Source organism: Cynocephalus volans, chromosome 4, assembly GCF_027409185.1.
Source record: "Cynocephalus volans isolate mCynVol1 chromosome 4, mCynVol1.pri, whole genome shotgun sequence".
NCBI classification, from domain to species: Eukaryota; Metazoa; Chordata; class Mammalia; order Dermoptera; family Cynocephalidae; genus Cynocephalus; species Cynocephalus volans.
The window spans coordinates 142,194,004-142,212,106 of record NC_084463.1 but is presented as its reverse complement, the minus strand read 5'-3'; the positions used below and the strand labels follow the sequence as shown (position 1 = coordinate 142,212,106).

Genomic DNA, 18,103 nt, shown 5'->3' with positions numbered 1-18,103 from the left:
TATAAAAGGAATCAAACAGAAAGTTCTCTGGCACGTGCATATAATATGTATCCATTTGTAGCTTCTTTCACTCAATCTAAAATTCATCCATGTTTTTGTATCAATGGTTCATTCTTTTTTAAAAAAAAACTGATCTGTAATGTTCCACTGTGTGAAAATACCACAGCCTGTTCAACCATTCTCCTACTGATTGGCATTTGGGATGTTTCCAGTTTCTGGCTATTATGAATAAAGCTACTGTGAATATTTTTGTAGATGTCTTTTGATAAACATACTGTACACACTTTCCTTGGATATACTTAGCAATGGGTTGTAAGACAGACTTATATTTAGTTTGATTAGATACAACCAGTTTTCCAAAATCAACATACAAATTTACACTCCTACCAGCAAGTATGAGAATTCATCATATATTGTCAGTCTTTTCAATTTTATTTTCATGAGCTGAATTGGCATCTCACTGTGGTTTTAATTTGCATTTCTCTAATGAGTAGTAATGTGGAGTATTTTTTTCATGTGCCTATTGGCCTTTTGGATATCTTCATTTCTGAAGTGCCTGTTCTTTTCCTCATTAAAAAAAAAAAATAAGACTGTCCTGCTTATTGATTTGAAGGATTTCTCTATATATACTAGATATGAGTCCTTTGTTGGAAATATTTATTGCCAGTATCTTTTCCCAGTTTGTAGTTTGCCTTTTTATTTTCTTAATTGTATCTTTTGATAAACAGAAATTCTTAATTTTAATAAAGTTCAGTTTCTTATTTTTTCCTTTTAAGTTAAGCCTTTGCGAAATATTTGCCTACTTCAAGGTCACAAAGACTTTCTCCTGTTTTCATCAAGAAGCTATATTGTTTTATCTTTCACATTTTGGTACATGGTTCACTTCACATTAATTTTGTGTATGATATGGGATAGGAGTCAAAATTCTTATCTTTTCCCAAAGGGATATCCAATTACTCCAGCACCACTTACTGAAAAACCAAAAAGATTCTTCCCACTGAATTATGGGTGCGCCTTTGTCATAAATCAGAGAATATACATGTGGGGGGTCTATTTCTAAATTCTTCCATTGTATTCCACTGATATGTTTATTTCTGCAGCAATACCATACTGATTTAATTATGGTAGGTCTTGACATTTGGTCTATCCAGTTTCTCCCTCCCATTTTTTTTTTTTTGGCTGTTCTAGGTCCATTTCCATGTAGATTTTAGAGTCAACTTATCATTACACACACAATGCTGAATGCAGGGGGTTAGGGGCACTGAGACCACACAGTTGAAAATCCTAAGTATAACTTTTGACTCCCCAAAACTTACTCAACTGTACTTAACTACTACTTAAGTACCCGACATCTTTTTTATTTTTGGCAGCTGGTCAGTAACGGGATTCAAACCTTTGACCTTGGTGTTATCAACACTGGGACTCTAATTGACTGAGCTAACTGGCCATCTCTTTACTTTATTACTTAAGCAGTAATTAAGTACTTCACTACTTCACTACTAATAGTCAACTGTTAGATGGGTTACTTAACTCTTTGGTTAGGTACGTTATGCATTCATGACACACCTATTTAGTTAAGTATGTCATACATTCATGACATACCTAACCCCAAATTTTCCAATATATTTATTGAAAAAATTCATGCATAAGTGGACCCATGCAGTTCAAACCCATGTTATTCAAAGGTTTGCTGTATATGAAATTTCTAGGTGTCTGACTAGGATTAAGTTGAATCTAGAGGTTAATTTAAAGAAAACCTACATCAACAATATTGAATCTCCTAATTCGTGAACATAACATATATCTCCATTTACTTATGTCTTCTTTCTCTTGGCAATGTTTTGTAATCAACACAGAAATCTTGTATATCTTCCTCTACACTTATTCCTAGATAGCTGATGTTTTCTTGATGCTACTGTAAATAGCAGATTTTATATGCTATTTTCCAATTGTTTTCTTAGACTTTGTTTTTATAAGCAGCCCAAAGAATTCAGTGTATGTCACTTTAACTAAAGTACACCTGTGTTTAGTGTTTTTGTATTTGCTTGTGTGTAAACCACTTGTTCTGAACTTATTTTACCAATAAAAATATTTTAAAAGATCTAAGAATGTTTTATTCTCAGATTTCCCAGCATATCCCTATGAAAAGCAACACTTATGATTTATCCAACTACTTGCTTTTGATTCAGGCTATTAAAACATCAAAAATGTCTTACTGTAACCAAGCAAAAGTATACAAAATATTCCAGATTAAGGTCTAATCTAAGCAGCTCTCAGATTACATGTAAAGTATTACTTAGCAGTTCACACTGATACAAAATTTAATCCCATACTTAGATTTCAAAAGTTTCTTTGTATTTTGCATAAGAAAACAAAGTGTTGCAATTATTCCTGTGACCAGAATGATGGTTCTACAAATATCTTGAGTTGAGATAAACTGGTTAGCATTTTGGGAAAAAAAAGATGAATTTGCACCAGTTCATCCAGGAAATAAGCACTGAGTGTTTACTATGTTCCAAGCACTGTTTTAGACACTGTGGATACAGTAGAAAATAAGAAAGATAATCCTTATCTTCATTTTACAGTCTAGAGTGGGGTGACAGCAAGTAAAATGTGATGGAGAAAGATACAGCAGGAAAAGACTAAGCTGTATTAGAGTAAAGAGGGGATTGCCACTTTTAATAGAATAGTAAGGGAAGAACTTACTGAAAAGCTAACACTTTTAAGACTTTATGGAGGTAAAGGAGAAAGCTATAAAGAATCTTGGTGGGGCAAAGTACTCCAAGCAGAGAGAATAGAAAGTGCAAAGGCCCTGAGGTGAGGGCTGGCTGGTTAGTTCAGTTGTTAGAGCATGGTGTTGATAACATCAAGATCAAGGATTCCCATACTGGCCAGGTGGTCAGGCCTCCCCTCCCCTACAAAGGCCCTGAGGCCAAGAATGCCTAGTATATTCAAGGAACTGTAAGGAGGCAAGTGAGACTGGAGAGAAGGTTGGAAAAGTAACAAGGTCATGTAGGACCTTCTACACCCTTATAAATTCTTATGTTTTACTGTGAATTATATGGAGAGCCACTGCAGGGATCTGAACAGACATATGACAACGTCTGACTTTTTAGAAGCATCTCACTGCTTGCTGTATGAGAACAGACTATATAGTGAGACAAAGGCAGAAGAAGAGAAACCAATTAGAAGACTATTGAAATAATCCAGACAAAAATAATGGTAGTTTGGATCAGAGAGCAATGAAGATGATGATAAACAGTGAAATACTGTTTATATTTTGAAAACAGAATCAGCAAGGTTAACTAGTACATTGAATTTCCCCTGAGAGAAGAAGAAAGGTATGAAGCATAGCTCCAAGTTTCTGTCCTAAGCTACTGGAAATATAGCTTTATTGTTTCCTGAAATGAGGAAGACTGAGAACAAAAAAAATTGGAACACTGTTAAGGAGCTTAGTTTTGGCCTTTAGTTTTAGAGCGTCCTTTAGACATCCAAGCGGAGATGTAAAGTAAAAAAATAGTCTGAAGTTTAGAACAAAGGTGAAAGGTAATTCAAAAGGAAAAGGATAGTCTTCTCAAGCTATGGTGCTGGAACAAGTGGATATATTTGTGGATATGCACTTTGATCCCTACCTCACATCACAAAGAAAACTTAACTTGAAATGGATTATAGATCTAAATTTTGTAAAACCTAAAACTATAAAATATCTAGAAGGCAACATAGGAAAAGGTCTTTGTATATTTGAAAACAAACTATTTAAAGATCAAGACAGAAAATGAAAACAAAATAGAATTAACTTCTTTCAAACTTCTTGCGAGGACACTTTAAAAGTAGAAATCAAAATCAAAAGACAAGTTTAAGGGTAATTTTTAAGAGCTAAGATAAAAAGGCAAAGAAAATATTTTTAACATATGACAGGTACAGTTCAAGACTTTACACAAAAAGAGTACACAAAGAATTCACACAAAATTTTAAAAAACTAAATTCTAACAAAATGAACAAAATGTATATATAAATTTTATTTAAAAATACAATGAAAAGATAAAAAAATTAGTTACAACAAAGAAGTGACATTTTTAAACAAGAAAACTTATTTTATAAATGTTAACTCAGAGACATGTAACATGACTAAAGAGTGTGAGCTGTGTGGCCAATCTCCCTGAGTTCAAATCCAAGCCCTGTGACATTCAGTAAATCCCTTAACTTCTCTGTACCCTTAGAGTCTCCTCATCTACCAATGCGGAAATACTATCTCACAGAATTGATGTGAGGTCTAAATGAGTTATTACATGTAAAATGCTTAGTACAGTGCCTGACTGTAGCAAACAATCAAGAAAAGTTAGCAGTTATTTCAACTGCCAAATTCTGGTGAGGATACAGGTGAAAATGAACATCTTCAGATCATGGCAATATAAATTGACCCAAACCTTGTTGTAGCGCTAAGGCTAACGTCGGCATCCTGCCAACTATGCCAATTGTAAAGCTCTTTTAATCCTGTTCGTGACGCCAACTGTAAAGCTACTCGACCATGCCAGTTGTCGGACTGTTTTACCTGCCAGTAATCCTGCCAACTGGGCCAATTGTTGAGCTAGGGCTGGGTCGGAAGCTCACAGACCCCTCAAGCTCATTCACAGACTGGGTCACAAACCCTTCACATGCCAGGCTGGGTCCACAGACCCCTTACACGCAGGTCTATGAGCTAGGTAACTGGCAAACAGATCCCTGGAAGCCGCAGACTGGAAAGGCATGGCTGCTTGTGCGGCGGCTGCTGCCCAAGGCAATAAAACTCCAGCCAAGGTGGCAGTGTGGTGCAGGTGCATAACTCCGCCCACACACAACCTATTAACAGCAAAATGCTCGGCAAGATTCTGAACATCTGAGGGGCCTTGACCATTTTCCTCTATTTTCCCAACACTTGTGGTGTACTGTTTGGCACTTTGTACCAGTGCCATCAAAATATTCATTCTCTTATTGACTTAGAAATTCCTCTGCTAGCAATCCTGCCTAAGAACATTTTCTGGAATACAGAAAAGGCCTTATCCAGAAAAACAGCAGTGATAACAGCTAAGCCCTGTCAGCAACCTAAATATCCAAAAATAGAAGAGCAAGTTGTAGCATGTCAATTAATTAAAACTTCATATAACCATTTAAATTGATGGCTTTAAATCTATGTAATAATACATATTTTTTACGTAATGAGTTTGAAAGGTCACCTGTATGGTAGAGTTGCAAAATTTTACTTTTTATTGTTGTTGCAGTGCGACAGTATTTAAAAACTAAAATTTTAGTATAATTTTAAAATATAGAAAGGCAACTAATCTCTAAGGGAGCTCTCTTTTCTTCAGAATAATACTGCCTAACTGCCTTGGCTGGCGGCAGTAGAAACTGAACCATGAGAAGTATCAAGGAAATATAGCTGTACTGAGCCTTCCATTTGGATGCTCACTTCATCGCATCCCATAAGTATATACATGTTTGTTTCCACTGTATCAGCACCTGGTATATAGTAAGCATTAGATAAATATTTGATGTACTTTCTTTGGCAGCTTGACTTGTTACATAGTATAGAGACTATAAACTTTTGCTTAAAATACAGTTGTGAATTTGTATATTTCAAAGGAAACTTTTAATAGGCAATATTTTCTCCTCATATTAAAAAATTAGTTTTGCCAACATGGACAATCCTTGAAATCATTAAGTTAAATGAAAGAAGCCAGTTCCAAAAGACCACATATATCCTTCCATTTATAAGAAATCGCAGATCAGTTATTCTCATCAGGCTAAGTGGTTGGTGTATCAGAATTTATGAATTGAGAGAGTTTTTCAAGACGGCGGCGGCTGCGGCGGCTGGCGCGGAGTAGCTGAGGTGGAAAAGGTGGCCACTGGGCCTCAGGCAGCCGGGAAACTTGTGGACCTTCCTCTCGCCATCTCTTAAGGGAGGACTGCTGCTGCTGACCGGTCGTGGGGGGTGACCGCCACTTTGCCCCCGGCAGGAGAGGCTGCCTCATTTACAGGCAACAGCTTTGAAGTGTGGAGCAGGAAAAGAACTGTTTCTTAGCTGCAAAAGTGAGTCTCGAAACAGGGAACACAGTGCCAGGGCTGCTGTGGATGCAGACAGAATCCCGGAGGCCGGGGCCGCGCTGAAGGCAGCCAGCAGCCCTATTCAGGATTCGAGGTTTCAGGCCGGCATTAAAGAAGATTCCTGGGAGCGCCCGAGCCGCGCCGCGACTGAACAGCCCGAGGCGGCAGCGGCCGAGAACTGGGAAAGGCGGCAAACCAGAGACAGAGAGTGAGCACCCGACCTGGCACAGCACTGGGAGTGACCCCTGGCACAGCTCTGTTCAGGGGGTGGATGCCCAAGCGGCTCCCGCCTGCACCACCAGGCCACTCACCGCCCGGTGCTGCCTCCATTTTCCCAGGTGCGGGCAGCTCCGCCCTGCTCGGCCATCACTGAGCCCTCCCACTTGCTTGGCCTGGCGCCGGGCTTTCTGGAGCCTGCGGACCGGCCTCCGCTCCCACTCCCTCCGCGGTGCTATGGCGGGGCTGGTGGCGGGGGGCGTCCCCGGCCAGTGTTGGGAGGGCAAGGAAGTACGGGAGGGCAAGGAAGTACGGGCGGGCCGACTGTCACTCCACCATACCCTGGACTCCGGCCCCAGGTAAACTCCCTGTAACTGGGAGGCAGATACCATCTCTGCGGCCACCAGTTTGGAAAAAAGTCTAACGAATTTCTGGTTGGGAATAGTGTGGTAGGAGAGTTCCCAGGTCTGCTTGAACCTGCCGGAGACCAGGCTGCAGGTGGGCGCTAGACTCAGTTTATACTGGGGGGATACAAAGGTGAACAAGACCCGAGAAAGATCTACATAGTGCTACAAAGGCACCCAGAGAGACCGGTCGTCTGTGCCTAGCAGAAACCTGGTAGACTTCCTGGGCGAGGCGGTGCCGAGCAGGGTCTTGAAGGCCCAGCTGATAGACGAGGGGTGCAGAAGACACGCCCCAGCCCAGCACAGTGCGCACAGAGTGGGGAGACGTGCGGCCAGGGAGGCGGAGACTCGACAGAAATCACACACCCAGTGGGGTCGCCACTGCACGATCTAACAGCCTGGGCCAGAGCACACGGAACAGGGAGAAGTCCTGCACAGGAAGTGAAAGCTCAACAGAGATCACACACCCTGTGGTACGTGATCCACCAGCCCAGCAGAGTCCAAGCTGACCAGAAAGGTGGCTCCCCGGAGAAGCCCCAGACCTGAGGCAACCACACACACAAGGCACTAGAGGCCAACTGAGCAGTCACGGAGGGAGCCATACGAAATTGGCAACCACAGCAACATCCTAGTTAGTCATTAGTCTCAAACCGGTGGACTGTGAAACCCCCTGCCACAATGAATAAACACCAAAAAAAAGATACCAGAAATACAAAAAATCAAGAAAGTACACCACCAAAAGTTAATAAATCTCAAACTCTAGATCCTATAGAACAAGAAGCCCTTGAAATGACTGACAAGGAATTTCGAGTGATAATTCTAAGGAAACTGAATGAGATACAAGAAAACTCAGCTAGACATCATGATGAAATGAGGAAAAGTATACAGGACCTGAAAGAGGAAATGTACAAGGAAATCAATGTCCTGAAAAAAAATGTAGCAGAACTTGCTGAACTGAAGAAGTTATTCAACGAAATAAAAAACACAACGGAGAGTTTAACCAGCAGGCTTGTCGAAGTTGAAGAGAGAACCTCTGAACTTGAAGATGGGCTGTTTGAAATAACACAAGCAGACAAAAAGAAAGAAAAAAGAATCAAGGACATGGAAGAAAATCTGAGAGAGATATCAGACAACCATAAGCGATCAAATATCCGAGTCATGGGTATTCCAGAAGGGGAGGAAAATGGAGATTCCATTGAAAACATATTCAACAAAATAGTGGCAGAAAACTTCCCAGGTATAGGAAAAATCACAGATCTTCAGATCCAGGAAGCTCAACGATCTCCAAATGTATTCAACCCAAAAAGACCTTCTCCAAGACATGTCATAGTCAAATTGGCAAAACTCAGAGATAAAGAGAGAATCTTAAAAGCTGCAAGAGAGAAGCATCAAATCACCTATAAGGGAGCCCCAATCAGGTTAACATCAGACTTTTCATCACAAACCCTAAAAGCTAGAAAGGAATGGGATGATATTTTCAAAATACTAAAAGACAAAGATTGCCAGCCAAGAATACTCTACCCTGCAAGGCTATCCTTCCGAAATGAGGGGCAAATAGTATATTTCTCAGACAAACAAAAACTGCGGGAGTTCACTACCACAAGACCACCCTTACAAGAAATCCTCAAGGGAGTACTGGGTTTGGTTCCTGAAAAATAACTACCACTGCCATAAAAACCCAAGAAAAATCTAAACCCGCTAGTATAATAAAAATGGCATTCATGAAGAGAAAACAAGCTAACAAAAACACTGTCTACAAACTAAGGAACCAACAAACACAGAAAACAAACAGTAAATCAGAAAGCAAGGAACAAAAGACACCTAAGACAACCAAACAACCAATAAAATGCTAGGAATAAATCAATACCTTTCAATAACAACTCTTAATGTAAAAGGCTTAAATTCCCCAATTAAAAGACACAGACTGGCTGACTGGATCAAAAAGCAGGACCCAACTATATGCTGCCTACAAGAGACCCACCTCACCCATAAAGATTCACACAGAGTACGAGTGAAAGGATGGAAAAAGATTTACCATGCAAACAGAAAAGAAAAACGAGCTGGAGTAGCTATTCTTATATCTGACAAAATAGACTTTAAACTAAAAACCATAAAAAGAGACAATGAGGGACACTACTTAATGATAAAAGGACTGATCCATCAAGAAGACATAACAATCATAAATATGTACGCACCCAATGTTGGAGCAGCCAGATTTATAAAACAAACTCTATTAGACCTAAAGAAGGAAATAGACACTAATACCATAATAGCAGGGGACCTGAACACTCCACTGTCAATATTAGACAGATCATCTGGGCAAAGAATCAGTAGAGAAACACAAGATCTAAACAAGACTCTAGACCAATTGGAATTGGCAGATATCTACAGAACATTCCACCCAACAACCTCAGAATATTCATTCTTCTCATCAGCACATGGATCATTCTCCAGGATAGATCACATATTAGGTCACAAATCAAGTCTCAATAAATTCAAAAAAATTGCAATTATCCCATGTATCTTCTCAGACCACAATGGATTAAAACTAGAAATTAATAACAAACGAAACTCTGGAAACTATCCAAACACATGGAAATTAAACAGCATTCTACTTAATGACATATGGGTCCAAGAAGAAATCAAGCAGGAAATCAAAAAATTTATTGAAACTAATGAAAGCAATGATACATCATACCAAAACCTGTGGGATACTGCAAAAGCAGTATTGAGGGGAAAATTTATTGCATTAAACGCTCACTTCAGAAGAATAGAAAGATGGCAAGTGAACAACCTAACACTTCACCTTAAAGAACTAGAAAAACAAGAACAATCCAAACCTAAAGTTAGCAGACGGAAAGAAATCATTAAGATCAGAGCAGAACTGAATGAAATTGAAAACCAAAAAACAATTCAAAAGATCAACGAATCAAAAAGTTGGTTTTTTGAAAAGATAGATAAAATTGACAAACCATTAGCATGGCTAACAAAAAAAAGAAGAGAGAAGACTCAAATAACAAAAATTAGAAATGAAAAAGGCGATATTACAACTGATTCATCTGAAATACAAGGAATCATTCGAGACTACTATAAACAACTATACGCCAACAAATTTGAAAATCTGGAGGAAATGGATAAATTTCTGGACACACACAAGCTCCCAAAACTGAACCGTGAAGACGTAGAAAATTTGAACAGACCAATAACAATAAAGGAGATTGAAGCTGTTATCAGAAGGCTCCCAACAAAGAAAAGCCCAGGACCAGATGGATTCACAGCAGAATTTTACCAAACATTCAAAGAGGAATTGACACCGATTCTTTACAAACTATTCCAAAAGATTGAAATGGACGCAAATCTCCCAAACTCATTCTATGAAGCAAACATCATCCTGATACCAAAACCAGGTAAAGATATAACCAAAAAAGAAAACTACAGGCCAATATCCTTGATGAATATAGATGCAAAAATCCTCACTAAAATACTAGCAAACAGAATACAGCAACACATATGTAAAATTATTCATCATGATCAAGTGGGATTCATCCCAGGGATGCAAGGTTGGTTCAACATACGCAAATCAATAAATGTGATACACCATATTAATAAACTCAAACACAACGACCATATGATCATCTCTATAGATGCTGAAAAAGCATTTGATAAAGTACAGCACTCATTCATGACAAAGACCCTCTATAAGTTAGGTATAGAGGGAAAGTATCTCAACATAATTAAAGCCATATATGCCAAACCCACAGCCAATATCATCCTGAATGGGGAAAAGCTGAAAGCTTTTCCTTTAAGAACAGGAACTAGACAAGGATGCCCACTCTCACCACTCCTATTCAACACAGTGTTGGAAGTACTAGCCAGAGCAATCAGAGAAGAGAAGGAAATAAAGGGCATCCAGATTGGAAAAGATGAAGTCAAACTGTCCCTGTTTGCAGATGACATGATCCTGTATATCGAACAGCCTAAAACCTCTACAAAAACTGTTGGAATTGATAAATGATTTCAGCACAGTAGCAGGATACAAAATCAACACACAAAAATCAGTAGCATTTCTTTTCTCCAATAGTGAACATGCAGAACAAGAAATCAAGAAAGCCTGCCCATTTACAATAGCCACCAAAAAAATAAAATACTTAGGAATTGAGTTAACCAAGGAGGTGAAAAATCTCTATAACGAGAACTACAAACCACTGCTGAGAGAAATTAGAGAGGATACAAGAAGATGGAAAGATATCCCATGCTCTTGGATTGGAAGAATCAACATAGTGAAAATGTCCATACTACCCAAAGTGATATACAAATTCAATGCAATCCCCATCAAAATTCCAAAGACATTTTTCTCAGAAATGGAAAAAACTATCCAGACATTTATATGGAACAATAAAAGACCACGCATAGCCAAAGCAATGCTGAGCAAAAAAAATAAAGCTGGAGGCATAACACTACCTGACTTTAAGCTATACTACAAAGCTATAATAACCAAAACAGTATGGTACTGGCATAAAAACAGACACACTGACCAATGGAATAGAATAGAGAATCCAGAAATCAACCCACACACTTACTGTCAGCTGATCTTTGACAAAGGCACCAAGCCTATTCAGTGGTGAAGGGACTGCCTCTTCAGCAAATGGTGCTGGGATAACTGGATATCCATATGCAGGAGAATGAAACTAGATCCATACCTCTCGCTGTATACTAAAACCAACTCAAAATGGATTAAGGATTTAAATATACACCCTGAAACAATAAAACTTCTTAAAGAAAACATAGGAGAAACACTTCAGGAAATAGGACTGGACACAGACTTCATGAATACGACCCCAAAAGCACGGGCAACCAAAGGAAAAATAAACAAATGGGATTATATCAAACTAAAAAGCTTCTGCACAGCAAAAGAAACAATTAAAAGAGTTAAAAGACAACCAACAGAGTGGGAGAAAATATTTGCAAAATATATATCTGACAAAGGATTAATATCCAGAATATATAAGGAACTCAAACAACTGTACAAGAAGAAAACAAGCAACCCAATTAAAAAATGGGCAAAAGAGCTAAGTAGGCATTTCTCTAAGGAAGATATCCAAATGGCCAACAGGACATATGAAAAAATGCTCAACATCACTCAGCATCTGGGAAATGCAAATCAAAACCACACTGAGATACCATCTAACCCCAGTTAGGATGGCTAAAATCCAAAAGACTATGAACGATAAATGCTGGCGAGGCTGCGGAGAAAAAGGAACTCTCATACATTGTTGGTGGGACTGCAAAATGGTGCAGCCTCTATGGAAAATGGTATGGAGGTTCCTCAAACAATTGCAGATCTACCATACGACCCAGCTATCCCACTGTTGGGAATATACCCAGAGGAATGGAAATCATCAAGTCGAAGGTATACCTGTTTCCCAATGTTTATCGCAGCACTCTTTACAATAGCCAAGAGTTGGAACCAGCCCAAATGCCCATCATCAGATGAGTGGATACGGAAAATGTGGTACATCTACACAATGGAATACTACTCAGCTATAAAAACGAATGAAATACTGCCATTTGCAACAACATGGATGGACCTTGAGAGAATTATATTAAGTGAAAGAAGTCAGGCACAGAAAGAGAAATACCACATGTTCTCACTTATTGGTGGGAGCTAAAAATTAATATATAAATTCACACACACACACACACACACACACACAAACCGGGTGGGGGGGGGAAGAAGATATAACAACCACAATTATTTGAAGTTGATATGACAAGCAAACAGAAAGGACATTGTTGGGGGGGAGGGGGGGGAGGGAGAAGGGAGGGAGTTTTTGGTGATGGGGAGCAATAATCAGCCACAATGTATATCGTCAAAATAAAATTTAAAAAAAAAAAAAGAAAGAAATCGCAGAATAGACAAATCTATGGAAACAAAGTAGACTAGTGGTTGCCAGAGGCTGAGGAGGAGGTGGTAAAAGGGAGTGACTGCTAATGGGTAAGGGGTTTCTTTTGGGGGTGATGAAAATATTCTAAAATTACATAGTGGTGATGGTCACACCCCACTGACAATACTAGAGGCCATTGCATTATACACTTCAAAAGACTGAATTTTATGGTATGTGAGTTATATCTCAATAAAGCTGTTATACAAAAAAAATTAGTTTCGGTACTAGAAGAAAACATAGGGGAAATGCTTCATGACGTTGGTCTGGGCAAGGATTACTTTGAATAAGACCTTAAAAGCACAAGCAACAAAAGCAAAAATAGACAAATGAGATTACATCAAACTAACAAGCTTCCTCACAGCAAAGGAAACAATCAACAGAGTAAAGAGAAAACATACAGAAAGAGAAGATATTTGCAAACCATGCAACTGACAAGGTGTTAATATCCAGAATATATAAGGAATCCAAACAACTCAACAGCAAAAAAACCCCAAATAATCCAATTTAAAAAATGGGCAAAAGATTTGAATCAATTTTTCTCAAAAGAAAACTTGTACAAAGCCAACAGGTGTATGAAAAAAATGCTCAACATCACTAATCATCAGAAAAATGCAAATCAAAACCACACTGAGGCATCATCTCACACCAGTTAGAATGGCTATTATCAAAAAGACAAAAAAATAACAAATGTTGGGAAGGATGTGGAGAAAGGGAAACCCTTATACATTGTTGGCTGGAATGTAAATTAGTATAGCCACCATGGAAAACAGTATGGAGGTTTCTCAAAAAATTAAGAATAGAACTCCCATATGAACCAGCAATTCCACTACTAGGTATATATCCAAAAGAAATGAAATCAGTATGTTGAAGAGATAGCTGCACATGAATGCTTATCTGCAGCACTATTCACAATAGCCAAGATACAGAATCAACGTAAGTGACCATCAACAGATGAGGGGATAAAGAAAATGTGGTGTATTTACACAGTGGAATACTATTCAGCCACAAAAGAAGAACAAAATCCTGTCATTTGCAGCAACATGGATGGAACTGGAGGTCATTATGTTAAGTGAAATAAGTCAGGCACGGACAGACAAATACTGCATGATATCACTCATGTGTGGAACCTGAAAAAGTTGATCTCATAGAAGTAGAGGGTATAATAGAGGTTACCAGAGGTGGGAAGGGTAGAGGGGAGGGGAGGTTGGGGAGAAGTTGTTCAACGGGTACAAAGCTACAGTTAGATAGAAAGAATAAGATCTAGTGTTCTATTACACAGTAGGGTGACTAAAGTTAAAAATAATATATTGAATATTTCAAAATAGCAAGAAGGGAGAATTTTGAGTGTTCTCACCCCAAAGAAATGATACTTGAGGTGATGAATATGCCAATTACCCTAATTAGATTATTACACATTGTACACATGTATTGAAATACCACACTGTACCTCATAAACATGTGCAATCATTATGTGTCAATTAAAAATAAATTCACAAATTTAATAAATAAATAAAATTATATATTTTTTAAAGTTTTGGGATACATACCTCAAATAAACCTAAACCACTCACACACACCTCTTCTAAATGTTTCTTTGCATATAAAACATATAAACACTTAGACATTAGGTAAAAAATTAGTTTAATTATATATTTATTATAACTGTACTTCATCAAACCTAATATGACAGCAATTGTAACATGCACCCTGATTCCAGAGATGTTAAAATATTTTTAAAAATGATATATTAAAAACCATAAACTACTACATAAACTATTTGTAAATAACTACAAAGCAGTGATGTAACTCCATGGACTGCATGTGGGAGGTTCAGGGCATGAATATCAATCTACCTGTTTACTCTTATCAAAACAACCTTTAAACTGTACCCTGGTTTGGATGCTATAATTATATCTATAAATTAAAGTTATAAAACAGTATAATATTAAGCCGTTTACATGCTATGTGAGTAAGATAAAATAAGAACCAAATGTTTCAGACTGACATAAAAAAGTGGCAGTATACCTATAGAGCTATGTCATTCTTATATAAGTGTAAGTTTTCTAAAAAACAATGAACTGTATAATTATAAATTACACTCATTTAAAATAAAAAAATGAACACATCAAAACAAAACAAAACAAAATCTTTTTTATATCCTCTCTTGAAATGTATAAATTCTACTCTGAAAAACAAAACATGACATTTTTTTATGCCCTCCCTAGGAAAATACAAATTGTACTCTGAATTTGAGTTACCCTACATTGTATATGGAGCTATAAAAAAACATAAAACCTCACCTCAGAGCTATTGATGGCCAAAGCTTGAAGTAGTAGTTTAGTGGCATCAAGATGAAGGCCATAGTGAATCAAAAGATTGGCCAAGTTGACAAGAGGAATGTCCTGGTATTGAAGTGGAGCTAAATTCAAAGCCCTCTGAAGACAGGCAATAGCAAAAGTGCTATTTCCTACTGCTCTCCAGTACAGTCCAGCTTCATTGAGTATGAGCCAGACAGGAGCATTTGGCTGAAAAACCCAAAATACTTCAGTTAGTAAAGGAATACAGTATTTGTTCTGAATTGGATTTTTAACAAGTACATTTTAACTTTTACTAAGTATTTAAGTTTCAGATGTCCAAAGGAAATGACTCACCTTATTAATAGCATGAAATAAGAAAGACCCAATTTCTTCTTCTGGGATTGTATAGTTATTAATACGGGAAAGCAAAATCTGAAAACATCAAAATGAAGACTGACTCAATTGAAAATAACAGAAAAGACATTTGAAAAAAATTTCTATAGATGGCAGTCTTTCCTTGAGCTCCTCAGGAACAGCTAATTTGAACAGATATTTATAATCATATATACAACATAAGGTTGTCAACATATCAATAGGTGTGAATCTGCTCACATGTATGTACTAGTTTCTTTTAACTAAAAACAGTCAAAGACATTATATTCACACCCCCCCCACATACACACATTAAGGTAATCTACTATACTCTGTTTAAGTCAACCTAAGTGTGTAGAACCCAATGAGAAATTACTCAGAAGACAAAAGTATGCAATACCTGATGCAATAAAAATCTGCTATCTTCCCTAGCTGGAAAACACCAGATCCCCAATTAATCTACTTTATGTTCTTGCAGCACTTATATATAACTGTCAGCAATTCAAAGGCAAGAATCATGGTCTCTTTACCTTTTATTGCTAGCACCCAAAACAGTGTTTCACGCATGTTTTTTGCCTCATAAATGTTTGCTGAGTGAAAGTAGTAACCACTTACAGTTTTGAAATTAAGTTTTAAGAAAAAGGTGATTGTGATGGTCTGTTTTCTCTGTAAAAAGGTAATTTTTTAATTTGTATCTATAGAATGGTATCTAATATAAAGTTGACCTCGAACAATATGGCTTTCAATTGCATGGGTTCACTTATAAGCAAATTAAAAAACAAAACAAAACTTAACGGTATCAATAAATACACTACAGTACTATAAAGATATTCACTTCACTATGAGCTTTCTCTAGCTTAGTTTTAAGAATACAGCATATAATACATATAACATACAAAATACATGTTAATTAACTCTTATGTTATTGGCAAGGCTTCCGGTTAATAGTAGGCTATTAAGTTTTTAGAGTCAAAAGTTATCCCTGGATTTTCTACTACGCAGAGGTTGGGGAAGTCAAATCCCTAACCCCTGCATTGTTCAAGGATTAAATGTACTAATCTACATTCAGTAATAAAACATTCCTAGTTACACATAACTAATAGAAATTAAAGAAAACAGCAGAACAGCACTTATTCATAATGTTTGCAAAGTAGTCACCAAATTAACACAAATCCCTAAGGAATGCATATAAGGCCAAAGCAGGGTTGATAAGGCCAGGAAAAGAAAATCTTCAAGCTTCCAATTTGTACAAAATTCTGAAGGATTGGAGGATGCAAAGCTAACGGAAGTGGTCAGAGTGGCCTCCATTAGGCCGACTTCATTAGGTAAACAGAAAGTTCTGTGTTATTTATCTTTGTAGCCCCCTGAGTTAGAGGAATAGTACTTAGGTGGTCTATGTAAATAGCAGCCCTGAGAAACATTTTCCTGGCACTCCTTCAATAGCATGACTTCTCAATCATTTTAACAATTCTTTAAACTCTATCCTTCAGTTTTATAAACTTAAAGCTCAACAACTGCCTCCTATCAAATTTTTGTTCCATCTAAGAGGCTTCTGAAGTCACCCAGAATGGACGGCAATAAATACCAGCCTAAATGAGCCTTACTTTTCGTGCATGGTCATCTGGCATTTTGGCTTTCAGATCCATGCGGACCTCTAATTCTTTGACTAAGTAGGACAGTGTGTGGCTTTTTCTGAAGTCAGTTATGGAACAGTCAGGGGTTTGGGCCTCTTCTTCTGAAGAATAATCATCACTGTTGAGCTCGTGGATCCTGGCACAAGAAAAAGGAACAAGATTCATATTTTCAAAGTTTGGGTGACTTCAAGATAAAGACTTAACCTTTCAAGTCCAAGGCTGGTGCTTTCAAAGAACTGCCAGATGACAATCATGCAGAATCAGGTGCTTTGCCAAATCCATCAGCACTTGCCTGAGTCCTTTGTTTTCCGGAGGCAGAAAATAAGTTGGCAAGTCCCCACCAGCAGGAACGCCAGGGTAGCTTTCTGCACAATCTGCTCTTCTGGGCCACAGAATATGCTGTTTGTCCTAATAAAGAAACAAGGTTTCTCATAAATTTCTCTGAATTCAATATTTCAACATGCTAAATGAACTTTTAAAAGAATATAAATATACTAGGATTCTTAAACAAAAATGTAGTATTTTAAGACAAATGTAGACATTGTGGTAGATTCCATAATATTCCTTCTACTGCAGACTATTAGTCTAAATCAGTGATTCCAGCTACTTTACCACAGACTGATTTGGGGTCCGGCAGGCCTAAGGCAGATGCGCCAATGAGACATAGGAGAGGCTTGCTTGGGGTTTTTGGGAAAGAAAAGCAAGTCTTAGTCTCTAATTCTACATATGAACAAAAGAGCATGTTATTCCAGTTGTTACTGGCTGTCACCTTATGATCATGAGGAAAACAAACTTTCAGATAAAACCAATACTGTGAATGGCAGAATGGGTCACTGAATCAACCAAACTTGAAGTTTATCCTATATCTGGACCCACCATAATTAACAGGCAAATTTTCTTTTTGTTTAAGTCAATTTGAGGTGCAGTTGTGACTTGTACTTGAAAGCATATATAATCTTATAAAACTGGCATAGAAAACTATTTTTCCCTGAACTAAGACCTTTTCTTTGCCAATGGCAAAGTTTAACAATTTTTTTTTTTTAAAAGATGACCGGTAAGGGGATCTTAACCCTTGACTTGGTGTTGTCGGCACCACACCCCCTCAAGTGAGCTAACTGGCCATCCCTATATAGGGATCCGAACCCGTGGCCTTG

At 37.8% G+C, this 18,103-nt stretch overlaps 1 protein-coding gene across 4 annotated transcripts in view; it reads right to left on the bottom strand.

The window, feature by feature from the left end:
* The window catches only part of TTC17 (tetratricopeptide repeat domain 17), a 131,622-nt gene that overhangs the window by 72,298 nt on the left and 41,221 nt on the right, over positions 1–18,103 (bottom strand). For all 4 annotated transcript variants that reach the window (XM_063092905.1, XM_063092907.1, XM_063092909.1 and 1 more), the window contains exons 12-15: positions 17,242–17,357; positions 16,920–17,085; positions 15,298–15,375; positions 14,947–15,171 (exon numbers count right to left, since the gene is read on the bottom strand). In XM_063092905.1, coding sequence (XP_062948975.1) covers positions 14,947–15,171; positions 15,298–15,375; positions 16,920–17,085; positions 17,242–17,357 — 585 coding nt within the window. The remainder of the gene's footprint in view (positions 1–14,946; positions 15,172–15,297; positions 15,376–16,919; positions 17,086–17,241; positions 17,358–18,103) is intronic.